The 24412-nt window shown below is 31.5% G+C and overlaps 1 protein-coding gene across 1 annotated transcript; it reads left to right on the forward strand.

The window, feature by feature from the left end:
* Positions 1-10348: 10348 nt before the first annotated feature.
* Positions 10349-19823, forward strand: LOC134683828 (trypsin-like). The gene is made up of 6 exons (XM_063543136.1): positions 10349-10361; positions 12575-12756; positions 14312-14393; positions 15670-15829; positions 17033-17172; positions 19573-19823. The coding sequence occupies exons 2-6, from the start codon at positions 12644-12646 to the stop codon at positions 19810-19812; spliced, it is 735 nt and encodes a 244-aa protein (XP_063399206.1). The 5' UTR covers positions 10349-10361; positions 12575-12643; the 3' UTR covers positions 19813-19823.
* The last annotated feature ends 4589 nt before the right edge of the window (positions 19824-24412 follow it).

Genomic DNA, 24412 nt, shown 5'->3' on the forward strand with positions numbered 1-24412 from the left:
GACGAACAAATTTTGTGTTAGATTTTATTTAGTATTACGAAGGGGATATTACACAGGCAAATTTCACTCATATCAATTTCACGTGAATTTAATTTCATGTGAATCTCACGTGAAATTCACATCAATTTACCTCAAACGAGCTTATACGTGAAACTCACGTGAAAACAATTTTTGTGAGTTTCACATAATTCTCATGTGAACCTCATGTGAACTTCACATGAAAATCACGTAAAAATGTTTCATGTGAAATTCACATGAATTTTTTTAAATAGAGTAATTCTAATAACATCTAAATTTTCAAATTTAATTAAAATCATGTAAGTTGTAAAAAAAAAATGTTTTAAATTTCACATGAAATTCATGTGAAAAATTTCACATCAGATTCACGTGAATCTCAATACACGTGGAATTCACATAAATATTTTCACGTGAGTTTCATGTATAAGCTCGATTGAGGTGAATCTCACATGATATTTTTCATGTGAATTTCACGTGAGATTGATGTGAAATTCATGTGAGCAAAATTTGCCTGTGTACAACGGAACTAAAGAAAGTGGAAATGTAAAGAGGAATATCTCATTGACAAAATGTATAACACACAAACGAGTATCTGAGTACTTAAACTATACTCGAGTACTCGGCCTTCCGAGCGAGTACCCGAGTACTCGAGTACTCGTTGTCATCCATACTTTAAAGTGTTTATGGGATGCAAATAAAATCTATTCTCTTCAACATTTCCTTAGACCTTTTCCAAGATGGCATCAATTACAAGACCAACCTACCTTTTGGTATATTTTTAATTATTATCGTAAAGAACACGTTTGAAATACTTGCCACTGGAGGTTAAGCAACCAACAATTAAGAAAATAACTAAACTAATAACTTAAAAAATGAATGCATACTTTCAACTAAACAATGTTAAATGGCATTCGAATAAAACATAGAGGAATTTTTTTAGTTTATTTTATTGTGGTGAATTGATTTTAGAAATAAAACTTTAAATAATTTTCCTTTATCATATTTTTTTAGTTTAAGAATTTACATGTAACCAAACACAATAAAACATGATACAACTTCATACAATATTAAAGAAGTACTATAAATTAAATTAACCGGCTGACCTCAGCATGTCTCAATTATTGTAAACGTTTGATAATTTTAATATTACATCATTGTACTTTAGTAGTTTAATGTATGTCCTTATATTAATACACATAGTAAAAAACAAGAACATGCTTTCTTGTAATGTTTCCCTACAAACAAGATGTCACCTTAGTTTCATACTTTTAAAATATAAAAATATTGAAAATATGTATTGAATAATGTGTCTACGTGATTATTAGATCCAATGTTGAACTATTATACTTTTTTCAAAGTACCTTGCAGGAAAAGACAAACTATATGTATTGGGTTTTTTTTATGAAAACTTTTTGAAAAAAATTATTTGCACACACACCAGCTTACATTTCTGTTTCCGTCTTAATATCTATATATATTTGCGAGTTACTTGATAACTATTTTGCAGTGAAATTAAGAGTTATGTTTGTACTTGTAAATGTCGCGACATTTAATCTTTTGTAAAAATTAATTAGTTTACAGTGTTTGATGATGTGGTACGGCTCCATAGGCAGATAAACAGCTGAGCCACGAGCTACCAAAGGGACAGTCAAACTCACAAATCTAAAACAAACTGACAACGCCATGTCTTATTTTTACCAAAAACAAAACAGATCGTTTGATCATCATAATAAACAACCATATTAAATTTCATAAAATTTTGATAGGTTGTTCTCAAGTAACGGTGCGATACGTGTACGCCAGACAGACAGACGAACAGACGGACGCCTGACATTGGCGAACCATAATATTTCCTGTCAAAATTTAAAAAAAAAAAATTTTAACAAATAGACTTAGATGTGAACAGTTACAGGTCATCGTATGGCATTTAAACAATGAGAATATGAACACAGTTTACTAAACAGATAAACAGCATGTGTGTGACAAAACAATTAAAACCATTCTAAACAGAACAACAATAAACAGAATAAAAGTACAACAATTACCAAAAACAGATAGGTTGGACAGCAACGATCGACAATCTCTGTTGATATGGGTAGTTGCCTTGGACTGGCACATTTGCCATTGCGGAACACCTCCTAGTTTAGAAAGAGGTGTAATGACACAACATAAAACAAATTGTTTACATCAGATGGCAAATAGTTTACTTATATAATTTATAATATAAAAGACAAAACATATCAATCTGGGAGTACTTGCATTTACTGTAAGCGAGTTAGAGATTTATTTCCAATGCACATCTGAATAATTGAATGTTAAAAAAATTGTTTATATATGAAATTGAACGAATCGTATTCAATTGAAATGTATAATATAAATAATCGGATATACAATTAAATCAACTACAATGTTACCCTGATCGACCATCTAACTTGTTATATACAATCAGGTGAGCAATTGAACAGGCAACCTCAAGGTGTTCATAAATAGTGTTCATAAATAATTCTTGCATTGATTTGGAAAAGGTTTGTAAATGTATGGGCCTATTGTGTAATTTTTGATTTTATAAAAATGGATAATTACCACGTGAATCACTGTTTACATTTACTCGGAAGAAATTGTTCCGAGTATTCTCTATTTTGATTGGTTAATTTGTTACCTGGATACAGGACGCTCTTATATATTTCTTTGTTTCGGGATTCGCGGTACATTTGAAAATTTTCATTGAAATTATGTCAGACTCAATTGCAAATATGTGAAGCTTGAGAATGCTGATGTGTTTGCGTTTCGGGGGGCTTCCATAGGAGAAATAACCTATCAGCTTAACAAGAACAAGGGGAGTATTTATGAAGGTTATAAATGTTTAATAATTCATTGTGGTTCCAATGATATTCATATTTTATCTATTGATCAGTTTAAGTCTGCTTATTGTAATTTGATTTCAACTGCTAAGTTGTTGTTTCCTTCTATGGTTATTGCTATGTCTGGTATTCTTCCTCGTCCTGTAGATTTTGAGGAAACAGGTCAAAAAATTAAGGCAGTTAATATGGCTTTGTTAAATTTATGTTTGAGTTATAATGTAGAGTTCATTCATTCGTATAGATATTTTTTGAAATGTGGAAAGCCAAAGGTGGAGTTATTTGCATATAAAGATGGTGGTTTGCACCTGAATTGTGAAGGTACAAGGCAGTTAGGGGTATATTTTAAAAGACGGGTTGCTCATTTGATTTAGATATGGTAACTTGTCATTTGAGATGATTTTCTCAGATGGAGTTAAAGGATTAGTAGTGGTTGAATTTTATGTTTCTGCCATACTTCCTTTTGTTTCTTTTAGTTTATGGTTGATATTATTTCTTCCATACTAAAATTTGGATATTTTGTATTTTATTTTCCTTAATATGTAAGGGTTGTATTTGTTTGTTGGGTTATGATGTAGTAATGTTTATTTATATATTATGTACTAATAATTTTTATTTTATATTGCAGGTAAGGGACTCTTTTCAGTGAGTATTGTTCGCACTGTGGGGTGATGTTTCTTTTCATATGAGATATGGTTTCTTGTATGGAGAAAAGTTTATGTTCAGGGTTGATATTGTTTCTTCCTTGCTTGCTTTATTTATTTAGTTTGTGCTGGATATTATTTCTTGCATGCTAGATTAACAAGCTTAAATTGTGTATTGTTTATATGTTAGTTTAAATTAATTTGCTTCATTCTTTGTGCAACACAGTTGTTTGTTTATTTTTTGGCGGCCGTTGGCTTGGCGGCTAGCTCATGTGTTTATTCGACTGTTTGGACTAATATATTGAACATTTCTAATGGCTAGACGCTATATTTAACATTAACTTTACTTGTTATATGTGACTGTCAGTGGTATAGTCGAGTGTTTGTCCTGTGCTGTGAAATATATTTATTTGTCTTGTGTATATATATATATTGTGCCGTAATAAAATTGAGTAACTTTGAGTTCTTTTGTGAGAAGCCTGGTAATTGTGTAATTTTTGATTTTATAAAAATGGATAATTACCACGTGAATCACTGTTTACATTTACTCGGAAGAAATTGTTCCGAGTATTCTCTATTTTGATTGGTTAATTTGTTACCTGGATACAGGACGCTCTTATATATTTCTTTGTTTCGGGATTCGCGGTACATTTGAAAATTTTCATTGAAATTATTTACCCACCCACCCGCCGCATACAACTGTGTTAGTTATTAATTTTATTGTATTTTATGTGCTTATATATAAGATGTGCTTATGTATACTGTGGCTAGCTCATGTGTTTATTCGACTGTTTGGACTAATATATTGAACATTTCTAATGGCTAGACGCTATATTTAACATTAACTTTACTTGTTATATGTGACTGTCAGTGGTATAGTCGAGTGTTTGTCCTGTGCTGTGAAATATATTTATTTGTCTTGTGTATATATATATATTGTGCCGTAATAAAATTGAGTAACTTTGAGTTCTTTTGTGAGAAGCCTGGTAATTGTCTACGATTTAAAAAAAATCATAACCTATAGTGAATGTCCTATTCAATAAATGTTTGGCTTGGCTTATGAAAACTCGAAAGGAAGCTCATGTCAAAAGATATAAACAATTCATAATAAATGTATTTCAAGTTTGGTGTAAGCGTTCTTGCATTATTGTATGAAAACTAGAAAATCCCATTTTTTTAATGAATAAAACCTTATAACTCGGAATATAAAATCAATGCAAAAACAAAAGGGAGCTCATATCATCAATAGATATGAACAATTCACCAAAAGTTTTATGCAAATTGGTTAAAGCATTTTTCAGATGATGCCCGACATGTTGACAACAGACGGATAGACGGACAACGGTATACCATAATACGTTCCGTATACGGGGGTATAAAAATGTATGTCTTTAACAAGTGGTTATTTTCAATCGTATATATAGAGAATAATACATGGCAAAATCCGTATCATATGTCGTATCATCCCGAGACATCAATATCAGCCCAAGGGCCTTTAGGCCCGAGGGATGATATTGGTTGAGGGTGATACGGCATGTGATATGGATTTTGCCATGTATTGTACGTTTTATCATATGTTTCAACAGAAGAGTATTATATGAACTGTTTTCTGATCCATAGCACTGGGTTACCTTCAGTTCTGTCTTGTTTCAAAGGCCTAAAAAGAACTGCTCAATTACTAATCCGAAGCACCTGGGTTACCTTACAATTTGCGTGCTGTTATTTTAAAAATATTTTTGTTTATTTTTGTATTTTTTATAGTTGTATTTAGTGTGCCAAAAAATATGAAAACCTGACGTTCGTGACGTCACATACAATATGAAAACGACGTTCGTGACGTCACATACCAAACAATGACGTCATCACAAAAAAAAATTTGTGTAAAATTTTTCTTAAGCAAAAAAACCCCCTAAAGTGAGGTTATGGGTGCGATAAAGGGTATGCGATAAAGGGTAGGGGTGTGATTATTGGTATGCGATAAAGGGTGCGCATCAAAGTTGCGCGATATGAATTAAACAGCAGGCTATTTATCACATATGCAAAACTACTGAATTTACTACTAAACATATGATAATATTTAATATATGTAAATCGTACAGTGGTTGAATATGTCAATAATGATAAGTTGATAAAACTTATACCCCTAAGTATATTTTGGTTTTATTAGAATAAATATTCATCAAAGAGCCTCCAACTGAACCAAATATGAGTCTTCGGCATAAGAATAGTATTCAATATTGTTGTTTACAGGTCCATATTTTATGTCGATTCGGCACTAGTTTTTACTTTGTTGTAATGAAGGTTACAATATATAAGGTCGTGTCTGGCCTTGACAAGTGTAGCCGTATATGCATTCCCGTCATATTATGATTTTTTCACTTTCTTTTGACTTTATATCATTCTGAAAGAGAAGATAAAAATAAAGGTAAACATTTAATCAAGACAACAAATATAGATTTGACGTTTTTGCAAGCTCGAACTGTATTTATACTTTATGATCAGCATGTCTCAATGAGTTTAATCATTTTAACATAAATATGAAATAATTATACTTTCAAGAGTAAAAATACATCATTTTCTTTTTATGAGTTAGTGTTTGTATAGGAAAAAATGCACTTCTGGCATAACAAAATTTCAAACTTGTTGCCTTTTGTTAGATATTATTCGTTTGTTTCTTTGTCAATTGTGTTCTCCTATTTATTTATATTGTAGTCCTGTAATGTTGTGTTGTCATTTTAATGTTATATTTTACATGGCCATAAAAGAGGGAGGTTTGGCATGCCACAAAACGAGGTTCAACCCACCATTTTTTCCTTTAAAAAATTCCCTGTACCAAGTCAGGAATGATGCCATTGTGATATTATAGTTCTTTTCTGTTTGTTACATTTTAACGTTGTGTTTCCGTTGTGTCGTTTGTTTTCTCTTATTTTTGAGTGTCAATTCACATTACTATAAGACGTGTCACGGTACTTATCTATCTTAAATTCATGTATTTGGCTTTGCTGTTATATTTGTTATTTTCATATGATTTTGTCTAATGCTTAGTCCGTTTCTGTGTAGGTTACATTTTAGTGTTGTGTCGTTGTTCTCTTCTTATATAATATGTGTTTCCCTCAGTTTTAGTTTGTTACCCGATGTTATGGATTTATGTGTTTTGAACAGCAGTATACTACTGTTGCCTTTATCTAATATGAAATTTTGTTCTCTTTTTTTATATAGTTTAGACAAGATTTGAAGCCTGTTTTCCGTATCAGTAACACGAACATGTCATTAAGGCGAAAACGAAGAAAGCAACTGACAGGTTACAAGTTGATGGTTTTTATTTAATTTGGATTTTTTTTTTACTAAGTTTTGGAGGTATTAATTATCTTGTCAAGTCGAAAGTGTCTTTCAATCCGGGATTCTAAACAGTCTAATTTTATACATATCGACGGAAGAAACTAATATGATAATATTCGTTTCGGGTGAATACCTAGAGCTGTGTTAAAATATGACTCATCTTATTTTTTATCGTTGGACACAAAAACACAAAAAAATCAGTTAAATGCATTTTGCCAATAACTTTACATCATTATTTTACATAATTTTTCTATAATCATATTCAATGTGACATCTGGTGTGTAGGAAATTACAGCAGGAAAAATAGTAATGTTTAACAGTTAAAAATAAACATAAATTGAAAAATTAAAGTACAAATATGTAAGCCATGGGTTACATACATTACATGCATTTTGAAAAACGTTTTTGGTATATTTTATTTCTTATTTCAAACAAGTTTTTCCCGATGAGTAGATTCCGAATGTGCTTCAATCGCGATAGATCAACAAAAAATAGTCAATTTTAAAAATAGGTTCTAATTAAAAGCTTAATGATTATACATATACATGTTTAAGAGTCTCATGATTACCTACACAACGTGGAAAGTAGATAGGGATATAGTTTAAAGGTAATAATAAATCATCAGTATTAAACTAGCAATTGCATGTGCCATCTTACTGCTTAAAATATACTTGCATTATTAAGGTGATTTATCTGATATGATTTGTTCAAGAACTTTCTAAATTCAGATTTACAATTTTCTGTGAATAATCAAATCTTGTCCCGGTGCCAAATTTTGAACAATTTTATTTTAGTACCGACAATTTCATTTTGACAGTCAAATCGCCATTCTTTATACATTTCAACTCTCGTCCAAATATCGTTATCCTAATATACAATATAACTGTAATTTCAATAGTTTATGACAATACATGTATGTAGAAGAGAACTATTGTGTGAACCTTTTTTATATTTTATAAACATTGACATTTTTCTTCAGTAACTGATTAGATTTTGGGACATAACCTAATATAATATTATCTCAATCAGTCTCAAATCTGTATTTAGGTTGACAATAACTGTACGAAACATTAACCAAGCACTATGGTCCATTTCCCATCGGCGTTATATCTTCCTCCTTTCTCTGTATATGATATAACCGACCTTATGTCATGATCGATGCCACCAGTTAAACACGAACATTTGAACCTTTAGGAGTACCCTGGCGTATGTTTTGTTTCGTGTAGTTCAATCTTGTGTAATGTAAAAATTGGTTTGAACGTGTTTTTTTCTGTATTGCTTTTTGGATGTTTTTTTTTTTTTTATTAATAACCAAAACGTTTCATATATTTTACCATAAAGTTTTCATTATTTTTGTTTCCATAATTAACCGATGTCAATTGGTAAATTGTTATCGACGTGCTGACAATTATGTTATGTTCGTAGCAAGATGTAACAGCTTCAACTACATACCACGCATTACGTGGATGTATATAAAATTGGCTGCTCAGATTTTAAAAGCATTACAGTAGTGGTAATACAACTTAGAAATTCCAAAACAGGTTTGTCAATTAATCATTTTATATCTTTTTTAAATGGTTTGTCAATTAATGATTTATATCTTTTTTATTTTGAATAAATTCATCTAAAACTATGTCATATTGATCTTATAGATTTATTGCATAAAACAACGTCTATAATGATCGAGAAAATGGAAGATTTATTAGTATTTAAGCAGTAAGCCATAAGACTACTATCAAAAATTAATAGAAAATCAAAATAACCTATGGACAGTTAATATTGTGAATAAAAAACTAATATTAATTTGATACTAAAATATTTCTGAGAGACTTAAATTTGTTATGTAAGATATCAAAAACTTGCAAAAATATATCCACTTCCAATTTTTAATCTTAAAAACAATTTATAATTTGAGACATAAAAAACGCAAAACATATATTCTGTCAAACATACGTGGACTTCTAATATCGCAGAGTTGAAGGTCGGCCGAAAAACCTACGGCATATAGCATATGTACTGTTGTGTGGTTCGAGGGGTTACACATTAGAAATAAAACAACACTATTAAATAAAATCGATGTATTTGAAATAATTTGTGATTGTATTCTCTCTTGGAAAATTTTTCTCTTAAGTTTTTTTTATTTTTTTTCGTTTTTCATAATAAATTTTGCTTTAATTGATAAATGATTGTTTATCCAATTATCATCAAATTTATAATCTCCGGCAATAAAATCTTATAGACACATAATCAAAATAAATCAATTAATATCTTGAAGATATATAATCGCGATAACATCGAATTAGACACAGAGGATACAATAGATAAAATTAAGTCTGCCTCATATCTTGACTGACATTTAAAATTTACTATTTTGCCTATCATGATGAGTTTTACTGTCCCTTTGGTATCTGTCGCTCCTCTTTCAAAGTCAATCTAAAATATTGTGAACATGTCTGGTTGATTAACTATCATTATCGATATTTTGAGAAACTTTCATTTGTTCTTATTCACATTAGAGATAAATGAAAGTAAAGGCGCACGTGTCCGTTGTTAAAGAAATTAACAACGATGTCATAGGTAAAACTGAGATGAACAGATTAAACAGAGCTCAAACAAGAAAATCAATCTGATTGAGAAGGCCAACGATCATCTTTAAATTTTTATTACAAACCACAAAATGAAGGCAAGCTGTAAAAATATGTGAACTTTTCACTAGATTAGATCCTGGATATAAATCACTATGAATTAGAATTTGTACTGAGACGACAACTATCTAAGGATGCCTATTTGCAGCACAGTATTTTCAGCTAATTTTTAATTTCTCATATTGTGTGGATCTCAAAACTATTGAGTGAGATATCTGTCATATTGAAATGTTGTCTTAACGCGACATTAATCTAAAATTGCTAGATTGGTGGTCGCATGCATTAAAAAGATATCAGAGTCATGTAATAGGTATTGGTCGTTTTATTTTAGATTTCAGAAGAAGTTGAGTTGTTAGGAAACATAAAGATGTATCGAGTTTTCATCGTCAGTATATTTGTCGGTAAGTAAAAATGTTTTATCTATACATAGAAGCGATAATATATTTTCTCTTTTGATGTCTTGTCAATCGATTTGAAAAAGACCACCAAGATGAAACAATTTAACAAATCCGTGAATCGCATGAGTTAAATCGTAACATGACCAAGTGGGTAGAAAGGTTAGCGTCAAAGGGTATTGATGCAAGTCAGAGGTAAATGTATTTCGGTCTTAAACGAATCTAATTTATTTGAAATTTGATCTGAACAACAAAAACGTTCAATTTTGTTCTAAACCTATGCTTTTAAACAATTCAGTACAGAAATGATTATAACAATTGTTGATTATACTAATAAATCTGTCGTAATTTCATTTTCTTTATCAAATGCATGGTTAAGATAATGTTAAGAGAAATATTTTAGTAATTACGATAAAAATATTCATAATATACCTTTTTTGTCAATTTGTAGTGTTCTACACGGTACGTATATGAACATTGTTTTAAGATATTATGACTATTATACAAATTCAACAACAATTAGCATTGTTGCTTTTACATGGTACCTTTGACAACTACTAGCAAGTCGAAATGTTCTAATGTATTGTTAATTTGTTTATTTCTCTAAAACAAATGTTCTGGTATTTTTTTGCAATGTAGTCCTATGATGTAATGCTGTCATTTTAGTGTTATGTGTAACATAGCCATACAAATTGATGTGGTGATCTGCACTTAATGATAAATAAAGCTTATATTTTGATTGAAAGTTAACAAAAAAAACGACACATACTGGCGGAGCTGTACTAATTTCTTGATCACATGGATTCTGGTAGTCGTTTCAGTATTCTCATCACTATCATACATTAGACAATAACCTACACATACATAAGTATTCTCAGTATACTATATAGAAATGTATGAGAATATTTATGATGGCAATATACTCTTTTCGCTATGTTTTAGCTGTAGATATATGAAGATGTGGTATATGCGCCAATGAGACAACTCTCCATTCAAATACCAATTTATAAAAGCAAACCATTTAGATCAACGGCCTTCAACACAGAGCCTTGGCTCACACCAAACAATAAGCTTCAAAGGGCCCCAAAATTACTGCTTATAAACAAAACGCAGTTAAAAACATTCTAAAAAATCCATTGTTTTTGTACAATTAACAAATACTACTAAAACATCGATTAACATTTATATCATGGCAAGGACTAATTACCACTATTATTGATTGAATGAGTCCACGTCGCGCCACCGGGGGATTAAGAATATGCATGTCACTTCCATCAATATAATATCCACGCATCGAGAGAAACCTATTCTATCAACAGATGCATTCAAAATGAGCTTGACTGTCCCTTTGATGTCTTTCGTCCCTCTCTTTGGTTACAAATATACAGGTTTTAATAAAAAAAAAAAAAAAAAAAAATTACGAATTGGTTTCCAAACTGAAATTGAACCTTTTCTGTTTGATATCATGATGTTTATATGGCTTAAAAAATGTTGATTAATTCACAATAATGAGGATTTCTGCTCACACGCTTGTAATGCATTCAAGTATTTGTCACAAAATTATGACTTTTTGACTTTTTGTGTTCTGTTGCGTCGTATTGATTGACCATTTCAACTTTTGTAAGGGTTAGCGTACTAAAGTTTGAGCCTGTATCACTACTGAGATGTAAAAAAAATTCCAGAATGAATTGTATACAAAAAAGCTATTCTGACGCACAAAATTTATAAAATGTAATTGTTTGGTATGAAGTGAATTTTCCTCTATGTATTATCACCCATGTCTCTAAAATATGTCAATATTTTAGACATTTTACATACAAATGTAAGCAGCAATGAAAGAAAAGTATACAAAAAGTGACCATAACACTATAACAAATAGGCGGGATGTATACATACCGTGTCACGCCAAAGATACATGTATAAATACACTTTTTTAATGAACAGATATTACACGTTCTCTTGATTATAAGAGTTGCATAATTGCTATAACAAAAATTGTGTTTACTAACCCATTTTTACTTACGGGTATTCTTTAAAAATAATTTTATTATTGATCTTTTTATGGTGATTAAATACTAATACTTTGGTTATCATTCTAAAAACTTTTTAATCTCGTATTTCTTTATGATGGCCTTTTTTTAGCCAACGAAAATAGTATTTGAATGTGTTTGCACTAGTCATTTTTGGGGCTATCATGGAAGGCTGTTCGGTGTGATTAAAATGCTCAGTGTTGAAGACATACTTTCCCCAATGATGGTTTTCTTTTACAAATTGTAACTTTCATGGAGAGTTGACTCATTTACACTTATACTTCATCTTCTTATATCGAAAAACTAGGTAGTTTCGTAATAACACCTGCTTTATAACTTTAAAGGAACTGTATTAATTTCGTGAGTTGATAATGTAATTGAAAGCTGATACAATCAAACTGTTTATCTGAGTCATCTGGTGATTATTATTGAATTGTTTCGAAATCAAAACTGTCTCAATGTGTCTTTATTGACATTATATTCATATAGCTTTTATGGATTAATCATAATTTTGTGATTTCATTATAACAATTTTATAATCGCATTCACAAAAACGATAGATAATGTGGCATTTCCGATAAATAAAATTTCTTTACTTGACATTTGATAAAGAATATTTAGAATTAATGTTATATCATAATTCAGGCTTTTTCAGCTGGTGCAAGTGTAAAGATTATCAATGGTGACAATGCCAATATAGAAGATCATCCATGGATGGTGTCTCTTCAGTATAGAAATGGTGCAAATTTTACCCACTTTTGTGGTGGAGCAATAATTGACAAAAGCTGGGTTCTGACAGCAGGACATTGTAGTATTTATGGATATAAGTGAGCTTGCTTATTTACAGTTTATAAATTAATTTAAAGATTAATACAGCAAAAACTGTTAACGATGAAATGGACTTGTTTTTATAAGTCTACAATTAGTAATAGTGCAGGGGACTCATAAACTCTCCAGTTGATAACATGCTAATTTTGTTTTTACAATAAATACTATGTATGTGGTGAACTCCGGAAAAAATGTATTTGGGAAATGAAGTTCAATGTTTTTTTTCTGTGTATTTTTTTATTGAATTTCAAGAAATATAATATGATATTGAAAATATATCTATTTTTTAACAACTTCATAGCTTGTCGCATTAGCTTTTTTTGTCTTCTGCATTTAAGATAAATTCTTGAAATATTCAGTGAAAACTTTTAAAATTTCTTTTTGTCTGCTACGGTGATTTGTCTGTGTTATGTTTGACGTCATCAGTCTGCATTTAGCAAGATTTTTTACATTGACCCCCAATTAACATATATATAGAAACATAGCGTTATTAAATGTAAGCATAGAAACAAGAGTATGTATACGTAAAATAAGCCTTAAATGTACGTGATTTTAATATCCGATAAGAATAGTAGAATGCTACACCATATGTAATATTGTATACATTTTGACTGAGTATAAATGAAATAGTAAGTTTGTTGACCAACGGGGTGCAACTATAGTCCAGAAGCTTAACCAAGGGCAATAGTTGTATCCTAGGGGACAATAAACTTACTATACTACAAATATCGAGTCAGTTAGTGTTTTATTATATCGCAAACGACAACAGAAAAAAAATAGCGGTGATTAATAAACTGTTGTAATATATATAGCAGAAATCCAACCATAATGTTAACTTCATTTAAATATTCTGAAACGCTACGTTTTGCACTTGCATCAACCCTAGAGATATTAGATTAAAAGCGACATCGTTACTCCGCGGATCTAAAAACCCTCCCATCCCCTAGCTGAATTGTACATTCCGCGTTATATAATGACGCTTGCGGTCAAATAGTTTCATCGAGGTCCAATAGGTGGAAACTATTGACCGGTCCATTTGTTCAAAGCTTGCAATATTGTCGTTGTTATATTATAGTTCGTTTCTGTGTGTATTACATTTTAACGTTTTGTTTCGGTTGTGTCGTTTGTTTTCTCTTATATTCGAGTGTGAATTCCCATTACCAAAAGACGTGTCACGGTACTTTTCTATCCCAAATTCATGCATTTGGTTTTGATTTTATATTTGTTATTCTCATTGGATGTTGTCTTATGCTTAATCCGTTTCTGTGTGTTACATTTTAATGTTGTGTCATTGTTCTCCTTTAATATTCAATGCGTTTCCCTCAGTTATGTTTGTTAACCAGGTTTTGGGTTTTTTTTTCCATGGATTTACGAGTTTTGAACAGCGGTATACTACTGCTGCCTTTATTTATCATATTTTCGCCAATATACATATGAGTTGCACTACTGTGCATTAAAATCTTCTAAAGTATGTTGGCTATAAGGAATTGTTTACTGTTGCTTATATAGTTAATGATAACCAGACTTTTATCTTTTGGTCTTTTGTCATTTTAGGGTGAAGGATCAGCGAATAGCAGCTGGCAGCTCTTTTTTGAGTCAGATGACAACTACTGTACCTCTGAAAAACTTCTATTTGGTATGTGCTTTCAGTTTTACATATTTTACTACACTACACATATATGTATAGAAATGAGAAAATATTGAAATCAGCCTATTTTTTCGTCTTTCCGTTCCATCCGCCGGTAAAACACGGTAGGTTTTAAAACAACACAAATGAATCATCACAATTCTTATCAACAGAACAGATACCACATATTTGGCAGCTTATGATTTATAACGTTGGAGTGGGTTTTTTTTTAAAACGTCAAACTTATAACTTCTATACTTTGACTAACGGATTGAGACGTTAATTTATCAAAAGAGATTGTTCATTGCCTGCTTTGTCAATAATTTTTTCAATGTATAAAACTGTAAGACATGCATCTAGATTGATGAGAAGTTTTTTTTTTTAGAACTCGTTGTGTATTTGTCGGTGTAGTAGTAGTGGCAATCCAGAGGTTACTTGTCAGTTATTTTACACATAACTACATGGAATCTAACATTTAACACAACTATCCAAACATTTGACAATTTTCTGTTAATAAAATCATTACAAAAAAAAAAATTGAAAGAAACTGGGTCCTACTCTTTAGAATGTTTCGATTTATTAATAAACGTAGAGCAATTTCATGTAATATTGAGTACACAAAGAAGAACTTGACGGCGTCAAAGGATTCAAGAATATCAATCTTTCAAATGACAAAGTTCTGTTTTCACAAATTATGACAACATGCAAGTGCAAATAAAAGACAAAATATTATTAGACCTGTAAAAAAAATATAATATGACTAGCTTACTTGGTGTCTTCCTTATGGATGTACTTAAGTGCGGTGAGGGAAAAAAATAATTTGAAAAAATTAAAATTGATACTATAAGCTGGTAGAACATCGATTAAGGACAAAGATAAGCTAAAAATATTGATTGGTCAGGGACCTCCTTTTCGAGATATTTAAAATTGACTTGGACTTATACCTTATATTTGCACTGATATCATTTGGGTCTCGAATCAAAAGAATGCAAATCAAGAATCTTCTAAAATTTTGGCAAATAACCTTTCATGAGCTATGAAGTCTTAAGCTTATATGAAAATTCAAATGGGAGTTATGGGTCAAAATATTTTACATAGTATTGTATTGAAAAACACCAAGGAGTCTGAACATTTGATACAAATTCCTCAACCTCACCTAAGTACATCATTATGTGTAATATAGAAAACACTTTGAACAAATAGTTTCTGTATAGATATATGTGTATACATGTGAATAACACGCCTGCAAATACTTTTTAATTGAATTTTATTCTTAATGTTTTAGCCGAAAAACTATTCTGGTGTCTTTAATGACATCATGCTACTGCAGCTTCAAAAACCGCTCAAATTCGGATCTACCATCAATAAAATCAACCTTGAAACTGATATAGGCAAAAATTATACAGGAGACATGTGCACAATAACAGGATGGGGTGTTAACGGTGGTATGTTTTATAAAATTGAAATTATCAACTGTGCATGCAAAAAAATGATAATACTTTTGGCTCTCTTTTTTCACCCTCAAATCAAAATTATCTTATATATAACCAAATATAAGTGTATAAAATACAGATATGGCAGTAAGTATTATTTTTTATCAAGGATTGGAACTTGAAAATATCGTTATTTATTGGCAATGATATTGTCCTTAGTTTGAATATCCCATTAGTAACTTTTGCTTGTCTTTTCAAGTCTCAATCTTTGATAAAACCGAATTTCTGCAATATCGGAATTTATATACTTTGTTACTTTGTGTTATAATCTTAATCACTATAAAACATACAAATATGTCAACCAAATCATTTTCAACTAAATCCATTAAACTTATCTTGTAATTTAACAAAAACTGATGAAACCACACGAACTTAAAAAAAAACCGAGAAAAGACTCACAACAGCTTATAAAAGAGGGGCAAAAGATAACAGAGCGACATTCAAACTCGTTAATCGAAAATAACCTGACAACGGCATGGTTAAAAAAGAGAAAGACAAACAGACGAATAAGAGAACACAATAAACACAATAGCATCTTCTGCTATGAATGCTTCATTTGCCATGCGCATTGGCTATCTGCCAGAAACAATTATCATATTTGTTGAATTCGTTTTTGAATAACTGAAAGGTATGTGATTTTAAAATAAAGCTTACAAGAGCATTTGATAAAGAGAAAAGAGCAATATAATATTGACTTCTCCGACCAATAAAATTAACAGCTGTGATTTTGATTATGTTTTATTTGTAATGTCTTTCAAATGGTGTATTACAAATTGGAGCGGAAGAAGAAAGGACGAATGTGACAAATAAGTTTACGAATGACATTAAACCACTTATAATAATCTTTGAATACACATCTTAAAAAGTTTTTCAGAATTTTGAAAGTCCCTGCGATATCTAAATAAGATATGGTTTTATTAAAAAAAAACGATAGCTATTCACAATTGTTATGGCCGTAAACAGTAAAATCGAATGACCTTTAACAATGAGAAACATCAATACTTTATGATCAGCTATAAAACACCCAGACATGAAAAATGCGAAGTAATCAAAACGAGAAAAACAACAAATCTGTTTAAAAAAATCAATAAACTGGAAGATGAATACTATGACAGACATGAACCAATGGGAGTATCTAATATTATTTGATTACAGATGGGAATTCGCCCGATCGTCTGCAAATATTGTCTATGCCTGCAGTCAATAAAACATACTGTGGAACTGCTAATTTCATGCCTGAGACGTTATGGAACAACATACTTTGTCTTCAGGAGATTGGAAAGGATTCATGTACTGTAACTACATTTTATTTGACCCAAAATCTAATATTTGGAAATTTTTCAACTAATATAAATTTAATGATATGTGGTATGAATACCAAAGAGACAAATTATCCACCAGAGTTCAAATGAACTGCATGATGGCAATTATAGGCAATAGTACAGCCTCCAACTATGAGAACATGACATACCGCATGGTCGGCTATAAAAAAAGGCTCCGGCATGAAAAATATGAAATTAGTACATTTTATGATTTTGGTAGACTTTAACAAAAAAGTGTGAAAACTATCGTCCGTCTGGCTTTTTATGAAACAAAATCTATATCGACGTCAAAGCACGTAACCAATTTTGGTATCTTGTTTGATTTTCAATCAAAAAGACTTTTCAATCATTGTTTCAGTTAAGATATAAATGACAAGAATAAAGCAAATCCATAGCATTGAAGAGTAGAAACTATTTGAATGGCCATGCAATGAACTATGTAGATTTCTGATAACAAAACGCAAGTTTAAATCGAAATCCCCTTAGTTGGCCAAAATCATGAACAACTCTTAAATGTAATCTGTTATAAAAGGCTACATCTAATTTGTATGCTTTGTTCTAACAAGTAATTGACGTGCGTTTGCTTTAACTGCATTACAACTGTAATGGTGATAAAGGACATGTTCCATAATTGTTACGACAGAATGTCATAGAATAGTTGCATTCGTGGTTATTTGTACATTTTCAGCTCACCTGGCCCGAAGTGAACCTTTCTCATCACTTTGCGTCCGTCGTCCGGCGTCGTCTGTTAACTTTTACAAAAATCTTCTCCTCTGAAACAACTGGGTTAAATTTAACCAAATTTGGCCAAAATCATCATTGGGCTATCTTGATTAAAAAATGTGTCCGGTGACTAAGCCAACCAACCAAGATGGCCGACATGGCTAACCATGGAACATAGGGGTAAAATGTAGAGTTTTGGTTATATTTGTCTGAAACCAAACAACCTAGAGCAAATCTGACATGGCAGTTAAGTTGTGTATCAGGTCAAGATATATCTGCCCTGAAATTTTCAGATGACTTGGACAACCCGTTGTTGGGTTGGTGCCCCTGAGTTGGTAAATTTAAGGAAATTTTGCTGTTTTGGGTTATTATCTTGAATATTATTATAGATAGAGATAAACTGTAAACAGCAATAATGATCAACAAAGTAAGATTTACAAAAAAATCAAATGACCGAAATGGTCAGTTGACCCCTTTAGGAGTTATTGCCCTTTATAATCAATTTTTAACCATATTTTACAAAAATCTTTTCATCTGAAACTACTGGGCCAAATTAATCCAACTTGGCCACAATTATCTTTGGGGTTTCTTGTTAAAACAATGTTTCTGATGACCCGGAAATCCAACCAAGATGGCTACCATGGCTAAAAAAAGAACATAGGGGTGAAATGCAGTTTTTGGCTTATAACTCAAAACCCAAAGCATTTAGAGCAAATCTGGATGGGGTGTAATTTTTATTAAGGTCAAGATGTATCTGGCATGTAATTTTCAGATGAATCGGACAACCCGTTGTTAGGTTGCTGTCCCTGAATTGGAAATTTAGGGAATTTTTCCGTTTTTTGTTATTATATTGAATAATATTATAGATAGAGATAAACTGTAAACATCAATAATGAACAGCAAAGTAAGACATACAAATAAGTCAAATGACCAAAATGGTCAATTGACCCTCCAAGGTGTTACTGTCCTTTATACTAAGTAGTCAATTTTCAACAATTTTCATAAAATTTGTAAATTTTGCCTAACATTTTCCCCTGAAACTACTGGGATATTGTAGATAGAGATAATTGTGAGCAGCAAGAATGTTCAGTACTAACACATCACCTTCACCAAAACAAAATTTTGCCAAGAATCCATCTGCACCCTTTGTTTGATATTCACATACACGAAGGTGAGCGACACAGGCTCCTTAAAGCCTCTTGTTATTTTACCATGTGGTGTAATATAAAATCAAAACCGGGAACAGATATGTCATGTATTTCCTTATGCAAATACTAACAGCAAAACCAAATTCATTTCGATATCAACACAATACTAAATTAATAGATAATTTGATTTGAAAAAAGGCGGATAAGCTATGTATTACACTAAGGATAAAGAAAACGTGTGAATGCGACTTTTGATATTAGCTATCATTGAAACCAATAACTTTTTTTTATATAAAAAGAAAAACATTTCTCATGATGTTTTTGTTTTTAGTTAATGAAAAAACACGGACAAACAAATCTGTGATTGTGATAATTTTTTTAATTTTTAAGCAGATTTGACAACCTGTTCAGTTGAAGCTAGTCCTAGAAGTACTAATTTACTAACTACTGTGGCTTTGCATACACCCATTTGTTTCCTTCAGAGATTCTTTTATATATACAGGGCGATAGTGGTGGACCTGTGATTTGCAATAACGATAACAAGTTAGCTGGCTTACTATCCTTTGGGCTTGGATGTAATGGACCTACACCAAGTGTTCATACCAAAATTGCTGCTTACTTAGATTGGATCAAAGACACAATGAATACGAAAAATAAGAAGAATACGAAAGATAAGAAAAACAAGAAAAATACGAAAAGCAAAGGAAAAAAGAGCATTAAAAATAACAGAAACAGAAATTAATATGACAATAAAATTAGACATAGAATGTTAGTTATTCAATATGTTGTTGTTGTTTTCTTTCTCTCAGACTTTAAACTCTTAATTCAAAAGGAAAAACCAAAGGATAAGGTTGCAAATTAAAAACACTGAAATTGTTTAAACGATTACCCAATACTGTGAAAAGGTCTGGAACGCCAAAGCTGTCTTATATGGAACTCTCATTATACGTTATCCTGTTTTATTAGAACTTGATGATATTTTATCTTTACATAATGATGTTTTGATATAACCGAATATGGCATAGTCATTACTTAATTAAATTTAAATATTTTATCATGTGGTTTCGTATTGACTTGATATAGTTTTATCATGATTTGATATAGTTTTATCATAACTTGATATGCTTTTATCATTAAACAATGTGGCTTTGTCATTAGTCGATGTGGTTTCATCATTATTTAATGTAGTTGTTTCGATAGGCAATGTGGTTTGAACATTCCTTGATGTGTATGTGACTATGTAGTTGTTTCATTACATGATTTGGTTTTGTTTGTTTCGTAATGATGATTTGCCAGTTCTTTATATGGTTTTAACATTACGTAATGATGTTTCAAATTTGACGATTTGACACTACATGATGTGTTTGTTTTCGTATTTGATGTGGTCCTTTCATTCTTTGATATGGCTATCACATTACGTGGTACAGGTAAAACCACGTGACCATTTCGAAAAAAAACTATTTTTAAACTGATTGCACTTTGTCGTTTGTTTAATGTCCTTTGAATGAGTTTCGCTATCCATTAAGTTCAAGTTCCAATTAAAATTCGACTTTTTGTTCAGAGTTAAAAGTGGAACGGCAGACAAAAATAAGAAAAAAGTACTAAACTGTTAACCACCTATCGGGCATACGGGGAATATTCCTTAACTATTTGGTATTGCCGTTTTTACTTCTTTCTTAATTCTCAAATAGAAGCAGTATTATATGATAATTCGTGAAAGATACCACGGAATTCTCGCCTCGACTGATATTGCTGCTGTCAGTGTATAATCGTGATGTTTACTGTACACTTATTTGTACATATATCGGTAAATACAAATTTAAAAAAGAAAAGTTTTTATCTTGATCTTGTAAAATAACTCCTAAACAAGTTTTGTACTAATTCATCAATTTTTTTCAAATGTATCATACCAAACCAGTCTAATTCAGTATTTTTAATGCAAAAAAACGTATATAGAAATAAGAAAATGTGGTATGATTGCCAATGAGACAACTCTCACCCAAAGATTAACCACATGACGAAAAAGATTTAAACAAATATGTTTGACTGTATAGTCTTCACAAATGAGCAAGATCCATACCACATAGTATGCTATAATACATGTAGGTCCCGAAATGAAAAATTTAAAAACAATTTAAACGAGAAATCTGACAATCTAAATGGACGACGCCACTAACGACAACGAAATATAGGTTTGTTGTGTCTCACTACCGCAACAATAATGGCAAGACAAGAAAAGACAAATAAAGCTAATACTAATAATGACCACTGCCCTTTCCTCGATCTTGATATCTATATCACTAACGGAAAGCTGAATACTAAAATTTATGATAAAAGGGATGATTTTTCATTTCCTATCGTTAATTATCCGTTTTTAGATGGTGACGTTCTCTTGTCACCATCTTACGGTGTTTATATATCTCAACTTGTACGATTCGCTCGTGTTTGTAACAATGTTTTAAATTTTAACGAGAGAAATTTATGTATTACTGAAAAATTATTACACCAGGGTTTTCGATATCACAAACTAGTCAAAACTTTTACTAAATTTTATCATCGGTATAAAGACATCATTCGTAAATATAGCTCAACATGCAGACTTTTTATACGTTCAGGTATTTCACATCCAATTTTTTATGGAAATATTCTTTATAAAGCACAAAGGTGTCAGTATTCACCTCAGAAACTTACAAAACCTTTAAATAGACTGATTAAGAAGGGATATAATTACGATACTGTTGTCAAGTCATTAAAGTTTGCATATTTTGGCGTTAATATTGAGTCACTGATAAGGTCTTTGCGTCGGAACTAAAGACATTTATTCTAAAAACAGTTGTTGGCATGACACGGGTTATGTTCTTCTCATATATGTTATGATGGTATGATACTAAACCCCTAACGGGAAGGATTGTGCCTGATGTTCATATGATGAAATCATAATCTTTCAGTCAGTTTAATTGAAGTCTGGAGCTGGCAAGTCAGTTAACTGCTAGTAGTCTGTTGTTATTTATGTATTATTGTCATTTTGTTTATTTTCTTTGGTTACATCTTCTGACATCAGACTCGGACTTCTCTTGAACTGAATTTTAATGTGCGTATTGTTATGCTTTATTTTTCTACATTGGTTGGAGGTATAGGGGGAGGGTTGAGATCTCACAAACATGTTTAACCCCGCCGCATTTTTGCGCCTGTCCCAAGTCAGGAGCCTCTGGCCTTTGTTAGTCTTGTATTATTTTTATATTAGTTTCTTGTGTATAATTTGGAAATTAGTATGGCGTTCATTATCACTGAACTAGTATATATTTGTTTAGGGGCCAGCTGAAGGACGCCTCCGGGTGCGGGAATTTCTCGCTACATTGAAGACCTGTTGGTGACCTTCTGCTGTTGTTTTTTTATTTGGTCGGGTTGTTGTCTCTTTGACACATTCCCCATTTCCATTCTCAATTTTATTTTAAGTTCTTATGTTGTACTGTTATACCACTGTCCCAGGTTAGGGGGAGGGTTGGGATCCCGCTAAAATGTTTAACCCCGCCACATTATTTATGTATGTGCCTGTCCCAAGTCAGGAGCCTGTAATTCAGTGGTTGTCGTTTGTTTATGTGTTACATATTTGTTTTTCGTTCATTTTTCTTACATAAATAAGGCCGTTAGTTTTCTCGTTTAAATTGTTTTACATTGTTTTATCGGGGCCTTTTATAGCTGATTATGCGGTATGGGCTTTGCTCATTGTTGAAGGACGTACAGTGACCTATAGTTGTTAATGTTTGTGTCATTTTGGTCTTTTGTTGTCTCATTGGCAATTATATCACATCTTCTTTTTTATAAAACAAGACAAGACAAGACAATTTATTTCAACTTAGGCACACGTATGGTGCTACAACAGGATACCAATTATACATTAACAATTACATAATATATGCATATACATTTACAAACAAGACACCAAGGTTCAACACAAAAATCAAAAGACTTGTACTTTGTTGTCGGCATTAAGACACTTAAATCAACTCACACTCGAGTTACAGGGAAATGAGGGAATCAGAATGAGCGACAAACTTCAATTTTATAAAACATGAATTCTCTGATTTGTCTTTAGCCTTTAGCCTGTATAATCATATAATTACATTAGATGTGTGTTTCATTATAATACTTTATTTTGATTGGCTAACGGCACATCACTTGTTATTCCGTAAGCAGTTGCATCACTCAATAAAACTTTTCATTCATGATAGCACGTGGTCCAACAATAAAGTGCACAGGTGAATAATATACAAAATTTATAAAATTCGTGTTTTCATGATCATAGCTAAAAAAATGTTATTATAAGTATTAAATGCTTCTTTTTGTAACTTTATAGGGCTGTAAAAGCGTTGACCGTGCGCACATTTTTAGTATGAAGCGCTTCCGCGCTTCATACAAAATGTACTTCGGTCAACGCTTTTACACCCCAATAAATTTACAAAAAGAAGCATTCAATTCTTAAATAAACATATACGAATATCAATCTTTTAATATTATAAATTGGTACTCAGATATATATCGCACTAATTGAAACAACAATCTTTTTTGGGGATATCTGTTTTATAAGTGACGAAGGATATGTTCCAACTTTCGTACCACAACCCCGTCATCTTTTCCTCTAACGGGAACTACCAATTAAAACCAAATCACTGGGTTTATACTTTCACGAATAACACGACGGCTACCACAACTTGAACAGAATCTGCTTAACCTTCTGGAGCACTCGAGATCATCAGCAATGGATTTTTATTACCCAGTGATACTGATCTTTTCATTTAAGCCTATTTGATGTTTTTTTATACATTTTCTTATGTTTAGGAGATAACTGTATTGTATTTTAAGCTCCGACGGCATCAATTGGGGATTTGATGGTCGCAAATTAAGTTTACTGGCGACGCGTTAGCGGAGACAGTAAACGGGTATTTGCGACCATCAAATCCCCAATTGATGCCGTCGGAGCTTAAAATACAATATTGTTATCTCCATTCTAATGAAACTGTCAGGAAACAACGTTAAAACATGTATTTAAAATCTGTTATATGCCGTCTGCGCTTGCGCGTAAGTCCCATAGCATCAATTGTCAATTGATGCCATGTAAATAAGTGACGTTATCCAATCAAAATGAACGTTACAAACGTTGTTGCATTAGAATGTTCTGTTACAGTCCGAGTTTAGGTTACGGTTTTGTGCTCACATGCATGTTAAACATCGCCACGTGCACTTTCTGTGTGTGCCTGCCAAAGCCACTTGAGAAACACGTGGTTTAATGGTTGTCATTATTTGATGTGTGTCATATTTGTTTTTCATAGATTGACTCTTTT

The sequence above is a fragment of the Mytilus trossulus genome, chromosome 9, assembly GCF_036588685.1.
Source record: "Mytilus trossulus isolate FHL-02 chromosome 9, PNRI_Mtr1.1.1.hap1, whole genome shotgun sequence".
NCBI classification, from domain to species: domain Eukaryota; kingdom Metazoa; phylum Mollusca; class Bivalvia; order Mytilida; family Mytilidae; genus Mytilus; species Mytilus trossulus.

What these genes read in the sequence shown, in the direction of transcription:
- LOC134683828 (XM_063543136.1), top strand. Translation starts at nt 12,644, where the DNA reads ATGGTGTCTCTTCAGTATAGAAATGGTGCAAATTTTACCCACTTTTGT. An exon ending in CTCTGAAAAACTTCTATTTG is followed by an intron (nt 14,394 to 15,669) that starts GTATGTGCTTTC and finishes TTAATGTTTTAG; the next exon opens with CCGAAAAACTATTCTGGTGT. An exon ending in AGGATGGGGTGTTAACGGTG is followed by an intron (nt 15,830 to 17,032) that starts GTATGTTTTATA and finishes ATTTGATTACAG; the next exon opens with ATGGGAATTCGCCCGATCGT.